Source organism: Equus przewalskii, chromosome 19, assembly GCF_037783145.1.
Source record: "Equus przewalskii isolate Varuska chromosome 19, EquPr2, whole genome shotgun sequence".
In the NCBI taxonomy this organism is placed as follows: Eukaryota; Metazoa; Chordata; class Mammalia; order Perissodactyla; family Equidae; genus Equus; species Equus przewalskii.
In genome coordinates this window covers 35,814,313-35,827,899 of record NC_091849.1, presented here as the reverse complement: position 1 = coordinate 35,827,899, position 13,587 = coordinate 35,814,313, and the positions used below count along the sequence as shown (strand labels likewise).

At 49.9% G+C, this 13,587-nt stretch overlaps 1 protein-coding gene across 2 annotated transcripts; it reads right to left on the bottom strand.

Annotated features, from left to right (window-relative positions):
- Window positions 1–10,581, bottom strand: LOC103552598 (E3 ubiquitin-protein ligase makorin-1-like). 2 transcript variants are annotated; one of them, XM_008522700.2, is made up of 8 exons: window positions 10,450–10,581; window positions 5,644–5,763; window positions 5,191–5,461; window positions 3,558–3,674; window positions 3,235–3,407; window positions 3,008–3,118; window positions 617–761; window positions 1–401 (listed from the first exon to the last, which is right to left on the bottom strand). In XM_008522700.2, the coding sequence occupies exons 1-8, from the start codon at window positions 10,518–10,520 to the stop codon at window positions 264–266; spliced, it is 1,146 nt and encodes a 381-aa protein (XP_008520922.1). In that variant the 5' UTR covers window positions 10,521–10,581; the 3' UTR covers window positions 1–263. The 2 variants fall into 2 exon arrangements, with proteins under 2 accessions (XP_008520922.1, XP_008520923.1); XM_008522701.2 differs by having other exon boundaries at window positions 3,558–3,661; window positions 5,214–5,461.
- Window positions 10,582–13,587: the final 3,006 nt, after the last annotated feature.

Genomic DNA, 13,587 nt, shown 5'->3' with positions numbered 1-13,587 from the left:
TGACGGCTTGAGTGCATTTTATTGGTTTTCTTTCAGAATCCTTCTACAAAAGAGCAAAGTTAAAAACCAAGTCCCTGAAGAGGGTGAGAACTCTTCCTCTTTCCCAAGAGCCTCACCCCTCCCCACATCCCCAGCTGTGTCACTGCTGCAGGTCATGGGGGGGAGTGGCTTACTTCTTTCATCCCCCACCAAGCCCCAAAGGGAAAAGACCTACCACCAAGCAACCCTTGCCCCTCAGCCCTGTCCCCCCACACTGGTCCTGGTTACAGGAGGCCATGGTAAGAACTGTTAGGATCCAGTAAGAGTTCTGAACCCCAGAAGGCCATGGCCAGGGCACAGTTGGTGAAGAACACTTCGTCCTCTGGCTCGGCGCCCCTTAGGAACGCTGTTGTGCCCAGCACCTGGGAGTAGAGAAAGAAATCAGTGAAAACCCATCAGCTTCAACCCCAGTTGCCCTGAGAATCAAGGCTGAACATAAGGTTGGGCAGGTTGTACATAGCACAAAGGTGCCACATCTAAGCAGTCACCATTAACATTCTAGACATCAGACATTTGTCACACTTATTATAAACCATGACCATTAGCCTCCCCTGCCCCATGTCCCTGCTGTTACCACCTCACTCCCAGAGGCCAGCTGCATACTCTCAGGCCAGGGAGGGTCAGATGTCGAGGCATTATCTGGGAGCTGGTGCAGGTAAATGCAGTCAGACTTGAAGGGGCAGCGGCCGTTCCCCCGCACAAAGAACCGGCAGTGGATCTGGCTGTGAGACGGCAGAAGGAGAGAGGATCATCGCCTTCAAGCCCTGCTGCCCCAGGAGGTAGGGGCACTCAAGGCTGACACATAAGGTTGGGTAGGTTGTACACAGCACAAAGGCACCACCACAAGCGTCACAGGATAGATTTTACATTTATTACAACTACTTTCCTGCAGATGGCAGTCAAGTGTCTTAAGGGATGCCTTTCTCTAATTCCCACAGTCTCTGTTTGGGCCAGCTGTAATCCCGGGAATCTCTTTTCCTTCGCTGAACTAAGTTTCAATAATGCTACCCAAAGGAGAGGAGGGTAGCAGATAACCCTAAAATGTGTCTCCGAAACCAAGTTAGGACAATGTCCTGGTCTGAGGGGTGGCCTTATGAGCTGGTAATTGCTCGTTAATGAAATTGATTAAGAAGCTTCCCACTTCTGAGATTTCAAATTTCACTCCATGAAAGGTCAAATACAGGAGGGGTTTGTGGGCAACTCGTGATCCACTTGAGGAGGACCAGCATTCTCCTCAAAGAAGGAGAGATGACAGAGAAAGGCAGATGAGAAGGAAAAAAGGATAGCGCGCATGTCTGTAGCCTTTGTCCTGCATTATCACTGCTAGACTCCAGCACACTTGAGTCTTCCCCACTTCCCGCAGCCCCAGTGTGAATGCAGGACCCCAGGGACAGCCCAAGCCGGAAGCCTGGGGCTCCCTCTAAACGACTAGCTCTTCCTCTCCCTCCTCCTCCCATTTGACCGAACGTAGAGTCAGGACCCCTCCATCCGGATAACCGGCAAAAAGCCCACCCTCGACCTGTCCAAATTCCCACCAGCTTCCCTCCCCCGGGTCTCATGTGAGGTATCAGTCCCGTGGCCACCTCTGCTGGAAACGTTAGTCATCTTAAATTTTCCTTTCAACCTCACGGTCGTTTGGCCACCCAGGTCTGGCCCTTTTCCTCTCGAGTCAGTATCCTCCCTACCACTCCTACGTGTCCCGCTATGAGTCAGCACACCTGGGTTCACACCCCACTTCCTTACTTAAGTCATGCAGACCATGCCTCAGTTTCTTCTTCCACGGCGTGAGGACAGGAAGTGTCCCCGCTTCATGCAGGTTACGAGGCGCCAAGTCTGTCATACATAACGAACCCTATCTGCACCGTCTCCCGTCCTCCCCGGGCCTGGGTGCGCCCCTCTGGCGTCCCCGCAGCCAGGATTCCCCACTTCGACCGCTCTCTGCCTGGGGTGCTCTCACCTTCTCCTCCTGAGGAGCCCCTACGCCTCTCCCGGCACCCGGCTCAAATACTACCCCATCTGAGAGACTCACCCAAGTTTTTTCTCAGTGACCTTGTTGATGCAGCAATTACAGTTTACAGGCAAACCCAGGTGTCTTCCCAACAAGGTTGAACGTCTCACAGGTAGAGACAAGACCCCCTTTATCCCACCCTTTATCCAAAGATACTTTGCATATTTCAAGTGTAATAAACCCTTTGGGAGAGTGGAATTAAGAACCTGGAATTATAGCTAATTCCAGATTTTGCATCAATGCCTACCCTCCCCGAGAGATTAAAACGCAGCCAACTTTTCCCTGTCTCCCAAGGCTGACTTTTAGTCTCCCTCTCAGAGACCTCATATTTTCTTTTTTTTTTTTTTTTGAGGAAGATTAGCCCTGAGCTAACTACTGCCAATCCTCCTCTTTTTGCTGAGGAAGACTGGCCCTGAGCTAACATCCCTGCCCATCTTCCTCTACTTTATATGTGGGATGCCTACCACAGCATGGCTTGCCAAGCGGTGCCATGTCCACACCCGGGATCCGAACTGGTGAACCCCGGGCCGCCAAGAAGCAGAATGTGTGAACTTAACCACTGTGCCACCAGGCCAGCCCCAGAGACCTCAGGTTTTCAAAGATGACCTAAGCAACCAACACGTATTCGTGTCAATTTACTTTCCTGCTTAAAAAATAAATAAAAGCCAAGCAGAGCTTCTCCTTGCCCCGAGCGAGGCTGAGTTGCCGGCATGGATCCCGAGCGAGGCTAGAGGAGAAGCTGGGCCTTGCTCTTCAGCGGCTGTCTCAGTCACTCGCCATTATTTACTGGGCTTTCTGCAATAGTGGAAACAGTTCACACCCTTGCCTGCCATCTCCATCACTCTGAATTTTCAGGATTTGGGGGATCCCAGGCTGGGAACCGTGGCTGAACCAGAATGGATGAGGGGCCGTCTTCCCCTCCTTCCTAGCCCCAAATCACGTTCCCCCTGCTATCTTCACCTGGTCCGAGCCTTGAAGTTCCTGATGAGTTGTTCCTTCTCAGCCCCTTTGCTCACCCAGAATTTGTGGGGGATGATGTAGCTGGAGTGGACGCGGCACTGGGGACAGGCCCTGCAAGGTGCGGTAGGGCAGGAAGCAAGAGAAGAACAGTCACAAGCCCACAGGCCGGCCTCCAAGCCCCCCGGGCCATCTCCTTCCCTCCCTGCTGGCCCCTCCCTGGCACTGACTTGATGACATCCAGCGGGAAGTCCTGTCGGCTCTTCCGCCAGGTGCGCAGGCAGCCTAGGCAGTGGGCGTGGGTGCAGTTGGGCAGGATGCCGAAGATCCTCTCAGCCTCTGGCTTGTCCCACACCTTGTCCATGCAGATGCCACACACAACATCCCGACTGTCCTGCTCCCTCTGCAGCCAGGGGTATGGTCAGAGCAAATCTCCCCCCAACACGCTGCCACCCCAAATACAGCCCTGGGGACCACAGAGTCCTCCTCCAGCAAGTCGGGGCATCCCAGAGGTCCAGCATGTCATCCTCTGCCACTCGCCCTCCCTCGTTACCTGCTGCCCCTCAAGGTCCAGGCTCTGAAGTGGGGCCACGAGCTCCTGGATAGGGTCTGACTTAGGCTGAGGCTTCAGGGAGTAGCTGTGATCACCGTCAGCAGCTATCAGAGAAAACTGGATCCATTCACTCATTTACTCATTCAGGCAGCATCTACCGAGCATCTATGGCACACAAGGCCCCATGGGTGCACAAAGTCCTACCCCCAAAGAGCTCAGAGTCCAGGCAGAATTATAAGTTTCTAACACAACTATTTAGAACTGCGCTGTCCAACACGGCAGCCACTCGCCACATGTGGCAGCCGAGCACCTGAAATGGAGCTAGTCCGAACTGAGATGTGCTGTAAGCGTAAAATGCACACGAGATTTTGAAGCTTAGTACCAAAAAGGACTCTAAAATATTTCATCAATAACTTTTTACATTGCTTACATGTTGGAATGATAATACTGGATAGATAATTTTTGATACATTGGGTTAAATAAAATACACTATTAAAATTAATTTCACCTGTTGCTTCTTACTTTTTTTAGTGTGGCTACTAGAAAATTTTAAATTACCTATGTGAATTGTAAAATGGTGTAAAAACATTTAGGCACTTCTACAAAATGTTAAACATAGAGTTAACACATGATCCAGCAATTCCACTCTCCTAGGTATGTGCCCAAGAGAAATGAAAATATGTGCCCACACAAAAATTTGTACATAAATGCTCATAGCAATATTATTCATAACAGCCCCAAAGCGAAAACAACCCAAATGCCCATCAACAGATGAATGAAACAAAAGGTGTTGTGTACGTATGCTATACATACAGTAGAATATTATTTGGCCATAAAAAGGAATGAAGTACCGCTCCATGCTACAACATGGATGAACCGAGAAGATATTATGTAAGGTAGAAGCTGCCAGCCACAAAAGGCCATGCATTGCTTGATTCCACTTGTATGAAATGTCCAGAATAGGCAAATCCATAGAGACAGGAGACCGATGGTTGCCAGTGGCTGGGAAGGGCAATGGATGGAGGCTGACTGCCAATGGGTTTCTTTTTGAGCTGATGAAAATCTTCTAAAATTAGATAGTGGTAATGTTTGCACAACTCTGAATATAATATACTGTGTCACATTGAATTGTACATCGTAAATTGGTGAATTTTTTGGTTTGTGAAGTATATATCAATAAAGCTGTTACAAAAACTACATATGTGGCAAAGTTTTATCGGACAGCACTGCATTAGAGCAATAATTTAAAAAATAACCACTGACACTTAGTATTTACTCTGCACCAGGTACTGTGCTAAGCACATCACACGTATGAACTCATCCCACCCTCACACGACCCTGTGCAGCAGGTACTATTATCAGTGTCCTTTTCAGATGAGGACACTGAGGCCCAGAGAGGTTAAGCGACTTGTCCAAAATCACACAGCTACTAACTAGTGGAGCTGGCATTTGAAACTAGGTGGTTTGGTTCCACAGGCACCCTGGCATTCTGCTTCTAGATAGAGAGAGCAATGCAGCCAGGAGGAAACTTCCCTCTAGCTGGCAATCTTGAGGAGGGAGAGGGGAGGAGGGAACATCAAACATGCTCTGAGCCAGAGCAGGAACCCTGATGTCAGGTCCCACTTGTGCCCACCTGCAGTGCCCCAGACGACTCACATGATGGTGACAGGGACTTCCAGGAACTGGCACCAAACTCCACGGCCTTGCTGGCCATCCCCTCCAGGCCAGGCTCCGTGTCCCCGCAGGCACCGGCCCAGCCCCAACCCACAGCCACAGAGGGCAGGTAGGTGGGCTCGGAGCCCCTGCGGGTCAGCCCCAGCCAGGGTCCTGGCAGGGTGACGTGTGGCTCTGAATGGCGGCGGCCCCACTCCAGATGGCTGGGGGGCTGCTGTGGATGCTGATAGCTGTAGTGGGGAGGAGAAGGGTGAGGAGACAGCGACAGCCCCTCCAGGGCTCAGAGCTAGCTCAGCCTAGAACTTGGAACTGCGAGGGGAGTTGAGGCTCTGGGAAGAGGCGTGGTCCCTGAGGGGCTGATTCCTTCTGCGTCCCCCACCCCACTCCCCGTTCGAGGAGAAGAGGTGCTCACCTGCATCCATCTCCGTGGAAGCAGAAGCCTCGCTGGAAGTATCTGCAGACCTGGGGCGCCTTCCCAGCCTGAGCAAAGCGGCAGCTCGGCCCCCAGCCACAGGCCCCTCGCGCAAAGTGCCTAAGAGACGGTGGGAGTCATACTCGGCCCGGCTTTGGTTCCTGCCTTTGTGACCCTTCTAGAGAGAGGCTGTGATATCAGGACACAGGCTCTGGAGCTGGTCCTGTGTTCAAATCCCGGCCCCGCTGAGGAGCCCCGGGTGGGGAACTCAGCTTCCCTAAAGCTTGGTTTCCTCACCATTAAGGATGAGGGTGACGATGCCTCATTGCTACCTCAGGCTTGTTGCAAGGGTTTAAGATTCTGCACAATGCACAAAGCCGGTGCTCGGTAAATCACAGCGATGACTATTACTTCCTCCAAGCCCAGAATCTTGTGGGTTCTGGAGTCAGAATTCCGGGTTTAAATTCTGGTACCAGGGCTGGGTTCTTGGGTGTGGATCTGAGTAGTCACACCAGGGTCCCACACTTGCTTTTAATGCTCTGCTGTTGCCGTCTTGAAATTACTAAATTTTTGACCAAGGGGCCCTGATTTTCATTTTGCAGTGGGTCCCACAAAATGTAAAGCCAGTTCTACCCGGTAGCATGACCTGTTGGTTGTGAGAGCTTGGACAACCTTTCCATGCCTCCGTGTCTTCGTTTGTAAAATGGGGATAAGATTAGTACCTACATCACGGGTCAAATGTAAATGAGACAGTGTGTGTCAAGTTCCTGGCACATAGAAAGCCCTCAGTAAATATGAGCTGTTCTGCTCCTCCCCTTTACTGGGCCTTGTGAGGGTCAGGGTGTGAGGTGGAAAGGGTGGGAGGAGGCGGTGGGCAAACGCTCATTGAGAACCTACTACGTGTCCTGGCTCTGGGTCAGGTACAGGGTAGAGAGGACCTCTGCCCTCGTCCTGTGCTTCCCTACCTGGAGGGGGAATGAACGCACACCTGCAGCGGCCAGGGCAGCAGGGACCAGGACAGAGCCCGGATTCTAGTCCCACAAGAACAGACTGCCAGCCCAAGCTGAGGGTCCGCATGGAGAGTTCCATCCCCCAGAGAATGTCTGAGAGTGAGGCCCTGGCAGAGAAGCAGGCAGAGGGAGGGAAAGATGGGTGCCAGGCCCCCGACCTTGTTGGTGAAGGTGCCAGATTGACGGTCACATGGGTCCTTCATTCACAACAACATAGGGAGCCCCTGCATGATATGGAAGCTGCCTACAGAGCCCCCGATGAGGTGATGGAGCAGAGAACCAAGAAACCAGGGCCAGGACGACGGGGAGGCAAGGGAGGCCCTCACCTCGGATACAAAATTTCAGGGGATGCCAAAAAAACCTCAGGAGCAGGAAATAATATTTTAGAGCAATTTTTTTAAAGATCAAAATTAATGCAAAAAAAAATTCACCATGAACAAAATATTGATCTTTTAAATAAAGACAGGATTCAACCCCACACAATTTGCCTTACTGGCCTCCCCCAGTCCAGGACCTAAAACATGGGCACAAGTAACCAGGACAAATGCAGACACGAAAACGGTCTGACAAATCAACGCTGGCAGCGTGGGGCCCTACTTTAGACAGGGTGGCCAGGCAAGGCCTTGGAGCGGGTGCTTGTAGTAATAATCATTATGACAATGATTATATTATATAATAATACGCTTATTATAATAATAATAGCAGTTGTGGTTATTGTTGTTATTTTTGCGGAAGCTGTTGAGAGGACCAGGGGCGTAACGTAAGATCATTCAACAGTAATTTTTGATAGGCCACTTTGTAATTTTTGGCATTTAATTCAGAGGCAATTCAGATAATTGAGTGCCCCTACTATAATAAATCACCTTTCATTTCCATCCACTTATTTCTGTGATCAAGATTTCTCAGTGCTTCCATTTATAAAAATTAAAAATAGAGATTGATGTTGAACCCTGTCTTATTCTAGCAATAAGTAATATTTATCCACAGATACGTGAGTGCTTTTTTGGGGGTGGGGGGGTGGGGAGAAGCAACAGTGCCGTCTACCTCAGGAGGAAGTTTTCTAAAGAAAATTTTTTGTTATTTAGTAATTAACTGTTAAAGGGTATGATATATTTAAGTTGTTTTGATCAATTGAGTACTACTAATAACTAAGTCTCGAAAGAAATTAAATTTCTGTTTTACAAATAATTTTGTTGCAGGAACATATAATATTGTGATCAGGAAAAGACTTCTGAGAATAAAAACGTTTGTGTTAAGATAAAATTCCGTAGGGGAAGTGGAATAGCATAGGCATTCAAGGAGAAAAAGGAGTTATGTAAAATGGTAAGAGCCTGTTTATCTATTTTTTAAATGGATGACATTAAATGTTAACAGTCTCTGATATTTAGATGCCACTGGATACACGAAAAGGGTAATGTCCTTATTTAAATCCACGCTGTCCACCGCTGCTTCTGGTCAGCTGCTGCTGGGAGTTTGTCGGCAGGACCGAAGCAAGCAGCCAGGACCACTCAGGTTGAGGTTCTGCGCCGAGCCCCAGCCCACGACCCCACGACGCCCTGTGATGCTTCTCCCCGCCCGGCTTGGGGAAGTGGAGAACCCGCCACAGGAACACTGACGGCCAGTTCTCGTGGGCTGAGGGCTCTGAACACATCCCTCAAAAGCCTGCCCGACGTGCCAGCCTTAGAGAAGAAGGAGTCAGAAACAGTGAAAAGTATTTGATTGAGTGACGGAACGTCCCTTTAAAAACATCTTTTAAAAATCTCTTTTGGAATTAAAAAAAAAAAGTCATGTAATCATCTTATTTTAAATTGGGACTATTTATAATACATTAGAAATTATAAACTTTGCAACTATTTACGTTTATGACAAAAAACATGAGATGATTGAGCGTGGAGGGGGATACATGGTTCTTCAAAATGTTTGTTAGGCGATTTACATGTAAAAATGTTAGCTGTCTGGCCTGGTGTGGGGAGTAGACAAGAGGAGGGACCAGATGAGCGCATGACAGCAAAGTTGGGGAGCATGGGGGGAGGGGGGTGGAGACAAGAGCCGCCCTGGAAGGGCTGGGTGAGCCTGAGGGGAGGAGCCACTCATCTCCTAGGGGAGGACCAGTAGCCCTCAGAGGAAGGGCCTGAAGGGCCCCTGTGCCCCGTCCACCAATGGGAAGCCTCTGGGAGGAGAGATGCGCTGGGAGAGCTTCGCCTTTCCCAAAAGACCAGCAGTGAGGCTGACCTCCAGGACTGCCTCGAGAGGCCACCATGCTAGCTCCTTCACAAGCTGAGAGGTCCCGTGACAAAGCTCTCCGACGGGTCCAGGGGGCTCTCAGCCCATGAGATGAGCCACAAGGAAAGGGGCTAGGAGCTTTGCAACCAAATCGATTTGAGAGCTCTTCCTTCTGCATTTTCTTAGAGTCATGTGGTGTATTGCTTATTGTCCATGAACACACTAAAGGCTCTGATAAGTCCTACAGGGGAGCCTGTTTAACCCAGCCTTGTTTCAACTCGTTTCTGCTGTTTCTAGGCCCCCCCACCCATACACTCTTGACACATCCATGAAACATTTTGTTTGGGGAAATGTCAAATTATTTCATTTAATCCTCAAAACAAGCCTTAGAAGTCAGGAGTCCTTTTTGGTTTTCAAAGTCTGAAGCTCAGAAAGCTCAAGTAATTGGCCAGGGACTGGCAATAAGAGCTGGGACGATAGCCCAGGTGTCCCCACTCAGCCCAATGGATCTCTAGTTAACCAAGATTGACTTGTCAGGGGTGAGGGCTGCCGGATGTGGGGGATTTCTCAGGCCAAGTTCTGAGGCCAAGGGATGGGGACAGAGCAGCCAGAAGTCACAGGTGACCCAGTCCTGGGGAGGCAGCAACAGGGGCTGGGTGCCCGGGGGGCTGGAGGAGTGGCCCCTGAGCAGTGAGCCTGGGAATCAGGACTGGACTGTTGGGGGGCTGGAAGGTAGGACTGCGGACAGTAGTGGGGCGGTGGAGCCCGCCAAGTGAGCCCCCTGACCATGGCTTTTAAAACTCGGGGGTCCAAGCTTCGTCCAGGCTGCCACCTTCCTGGCCCTGCAGCAAAGCTCAGGAAGGAACGATTAAAAATCTCCTTCCATCCTTTTTTCTTTTTTCCTTTCCGCTTCCCTCTTGCTACCTGGCTGCCTTTCTTCCCAGCCTGGGAAAACCACTTGACACCGAGACCCCCAGATCCACAGTTAATCCCTTCTTCACCCCAACTTCAGTTCTCTCTGGGACACTGATCTCTTCCAGCTGTTGGCAATATGAATCTGCGCGAAGGCGTGAAAGTCTGCTGGAAGGAAGGCTGAGGGCGCCGGCGTGCCTGAGACAAGGGTGACTCTCGTGGTCGTGGTGCAACCCAAATGTTTCCATTCAAACACTTATGAACACCTAGCATGGTGCTAAGCGCTCGGGCTGCACAGGTGACCAGATCCCACCTGCAGGGAGCTGCTTGGTGCTCCCGGGCAGAGAAGCCTTAGTTGGGCGGGAGAGAAAGAAGGCAAGAGAGGAATCCTTGCCCTAAATGGTCAGACCCTGAGCTGGCCCTGACTAAGCTGTGCAACCTTGGTATATTTTTTCCCCTCTCTGGTCTCAGTCTCCTCCTCTGGACTATGAGGGAGTGGCAGATGACCTAGACCCTTCCCAAGCTGGGGTAGAGGGCAAGGAACTCCCTCCTCCCCTAGAGGCACCCCAAGTTCCTAGAGACTAGGCTTTTAATGGCCGGGCCAAACCCCAAAGTGTTTTCTCCCACCTTCCCTGTGTTCCCGTGAGAGCAAGACCCCTACCTGCGTGGCCGCTGGGAGTGGGGGCTGCTCTCCCTGCCACGGCCGCTGCCATCCAGCCCTCCAGGATCCATGCTGGCCACAGGCCCTAGTGAGAATCAGGCAGGCTTCCTCTGGTGCTCCTTTATCCCTCCCTTTCCCGGCAGGGCCAAAGGGAGGAGGGGCCCTGCGGCCAGGCCTGCCCCTTCCCGTGGCCCCAGGCCTGGAGGCAGGCGAGAGGGTGGAGGCAGGACGGCTGGGAGCCTGGGGCCTCTGCCGCCCAGTCCAGGCTCCAGGATGTGGGTGGGGTGGGGCATGAAGGCCCTCAGAGATCCCTGAATGATTTCAGGAGGAAATTGGGGCATGGTTTAAGAACTTTAAGGGTCCAAGAAGGTGGGGTGGCTTGGGAGGGGGTCATGAGGACCTGGGACTGAGGACCCAAGGACTTGGGAGGCTGGGATCCTGGGAGAAGTAACTTGTGATATATGAGGGGAATTTCTAACTGAGGAGGCCAGGGGGAGCCTCTCTCACCCCAAGGGCTGCATAAACCCCATATGTGGAGCTGAGGTTGTCAGAGAGATCAGAGGGCGAGCTGGGAGCCTTCCGAGCCTCCAGGGGGTAGTGTGAGCCTGACGCGGGGCCCAGGGGAGGCTGTTCCAGAGTGGCATGTATGGACAGATGCAAGAGGCCCCGGGGGACCGGCTTCCAGGCCCAAGATGTTCTTTCTATGAAAAGTCACTGTGGCCTGGTCTGTGTCTGTCAATGAAGCCACTTGCTACCCTGATCACAAAGAATTGGAAGAGTGTGGAGGCCTCAGTGAGGGCCACCATGAGAGGGGCCGGGAGGGAGCTTGCCTGGAGCTCTGTCCATGAGGACATTCCAGATTAAATGGTAGCAAACCAGCCAATCAGAGCCTCTCTCGGGCAGTGTAAATGCCTGGTACATTCAGAGATTGCAGTGGGGAGAATAACGGCTGGGGCCACCGAGGGTGGGAGGTAGGGGTAGGGTAAGAGCCCTTCCAACTCTGACTATTCCTAAGACCCCTCCCTCAATTCTCATCTTACTGCTCCCCGAAAGCCCATGCTCTCTCCACTAGGCTGCACTGCCCCACATGGGAGGTAAGTTGGGGAAGTTCAAAAAGACTAAATAAGAGATATGCACTTGAAAGTTTAAGGACATATTTGTGTGTGTGTGAGGAAGATTTGCCCTGAGCTAACATCTGTTGCCAATCTTCTTTTTTTCTGCTTGAAGACGATTATCCCTGAGCTAACATCCGTGCCAATCTTCCTCTATTTCGTATGTGGGTCGAGAGGTGTTACTTTCTCTGTTTATATCCTTTGCCCATTCTTCTATCAGGTTGTTGACCTTTTACTCATTGATTTGTAGGTACTCTTTACATATTAAGGAAATTAGCCCTTTGATTATGTCACAAATTTTTTTACATGGTTGATTTAAAATTTTTTTGTGTGACAAAAACATTTTATGATAGACTTTTGAAAGGTCTATCCACTTCAAGATTATATAAAAATTTTTTTCCATCTATTTCTTCTGGTTTTTTTTTTTAAACGTTGTATAAATATGTCAAGTTTATCCATTTTCCTGTTGATGAACATTTTTGTTGTTTCCAAGTTTCTGCTGTTGCTGCAATGAACATGTACACGAGGCTCGATGTAATTTGGTGGGTTTCACCCTAGGGTATTGTGTGAAGTTGCCCACTCCAGGAAATAGATTTGGAGGTTTGCTTGCAGAAGATCATGGGGCGTGCTCTGTGGAACAACACCTGTAAGGGATTGAAGGAAGCAGGGTTGGGGAGAGAGAGAAGTTAAACCACAAGGCAGTTGAGACAGAAGCGTCAGCTGTGGAGCTGTGCTGATCCTTCAAGTTGTCCCAAATTGGGGCAAAGGAGGCTTGGCCTCGTCTGCCTGTGTTGGCTATGGGCTGCCCCTGAGGAGGCAGTGTGGGTGTGCTTGTCCTGGGCGGGGCAGCACCCTCCAGTAAAGGCAATTTGCCGGGAGGAGCTCAGCTGTGAGCTCGGCAGCCATGGAAATTAGCGTCTGGGTTGGGAGGGGTGGGAGCCAGTGACGCCCCGCAGCATCCACCGGCACATTTTAACTTTACGAGATTTTGCCAAATTGTTTTTCAAGTTGATTATACCAACTTCTACCGCCTTGTGCAGCGTCTGAGAATGTGTACTCTATTCTTCTGTTCCACAACTTCTATCTTGCTTTTCCTGTGCTATCTTTTGGATAATGTCTTCAGATCTTTCTTGAGGTGCAAAAATCATCTCTTCGACTGTGTCTCATCTGTTTTTTGACTCATTTTCTTTTCTTTTTTTCTGGAAGTTCCAAGAATTTCTTTAAAGATTTTTTTTTAAAAGAAGCAAATCGTTCCTTTCTTATGGTTTTGATTTCTTTATATTCTTAATAATATAAAACTTATTTCTCTCCTATAATCATTCATCATATTTTGGAAGCCCTGGGGCTCTAATTTCACTGGTTGTTATGTCTATTTGTTTTCACGCAGGCTCGTCTCCTCACGTTTGTCATTTTGTGGGAATTCTGGACCGCCTCTATCTGTCCTCCAGATACGTTCTGCATCATCTTCTTCCAGGCTCCCTGGGGATATTACCATCCTTGGATCCCATTTCTTTCTTCCCCCTTTTTTTTTTTAAAAAATAAACTTTTTATTTCAGAAGAGTTTTACAGAATTATTGGAATACTATCTTCTAATTGTCTTAAGGTTGCTTTCTTCTTTTTTAGTCTAAATATTTGATTCATTTGTCCTGAATATCATTAAAAAGAGACCAGGTGACCAACTATTGTCCCCAAGGTTTTGCTCCTAAGTGGAAAGCAGAGATGCTAAGGCCCTGGACCAGTACTGGCTGTGCCTCTTCCTGGCTGCCTAACCCCACGCACACTCCCTAACCTCTCATTGCTTCCTCACCTGTAAGATGGCGGGTGGTAATATTTACCTTATGGGGTCGTGGTGAGGATTGGAGGTGATGTATGTATAGTGTCTGGCACAAAATAGGTGCTTAATAAAGATTATCACTTAGTGATAGTCCTAACAAGGGGCCAGAGTAACACGATGCTAGCTCTCTGCAGCCCCAGAAGCCAGGTGAATAAAGCGGTACGGAGACTTAGCTTCAGCTCTCTGAACTGA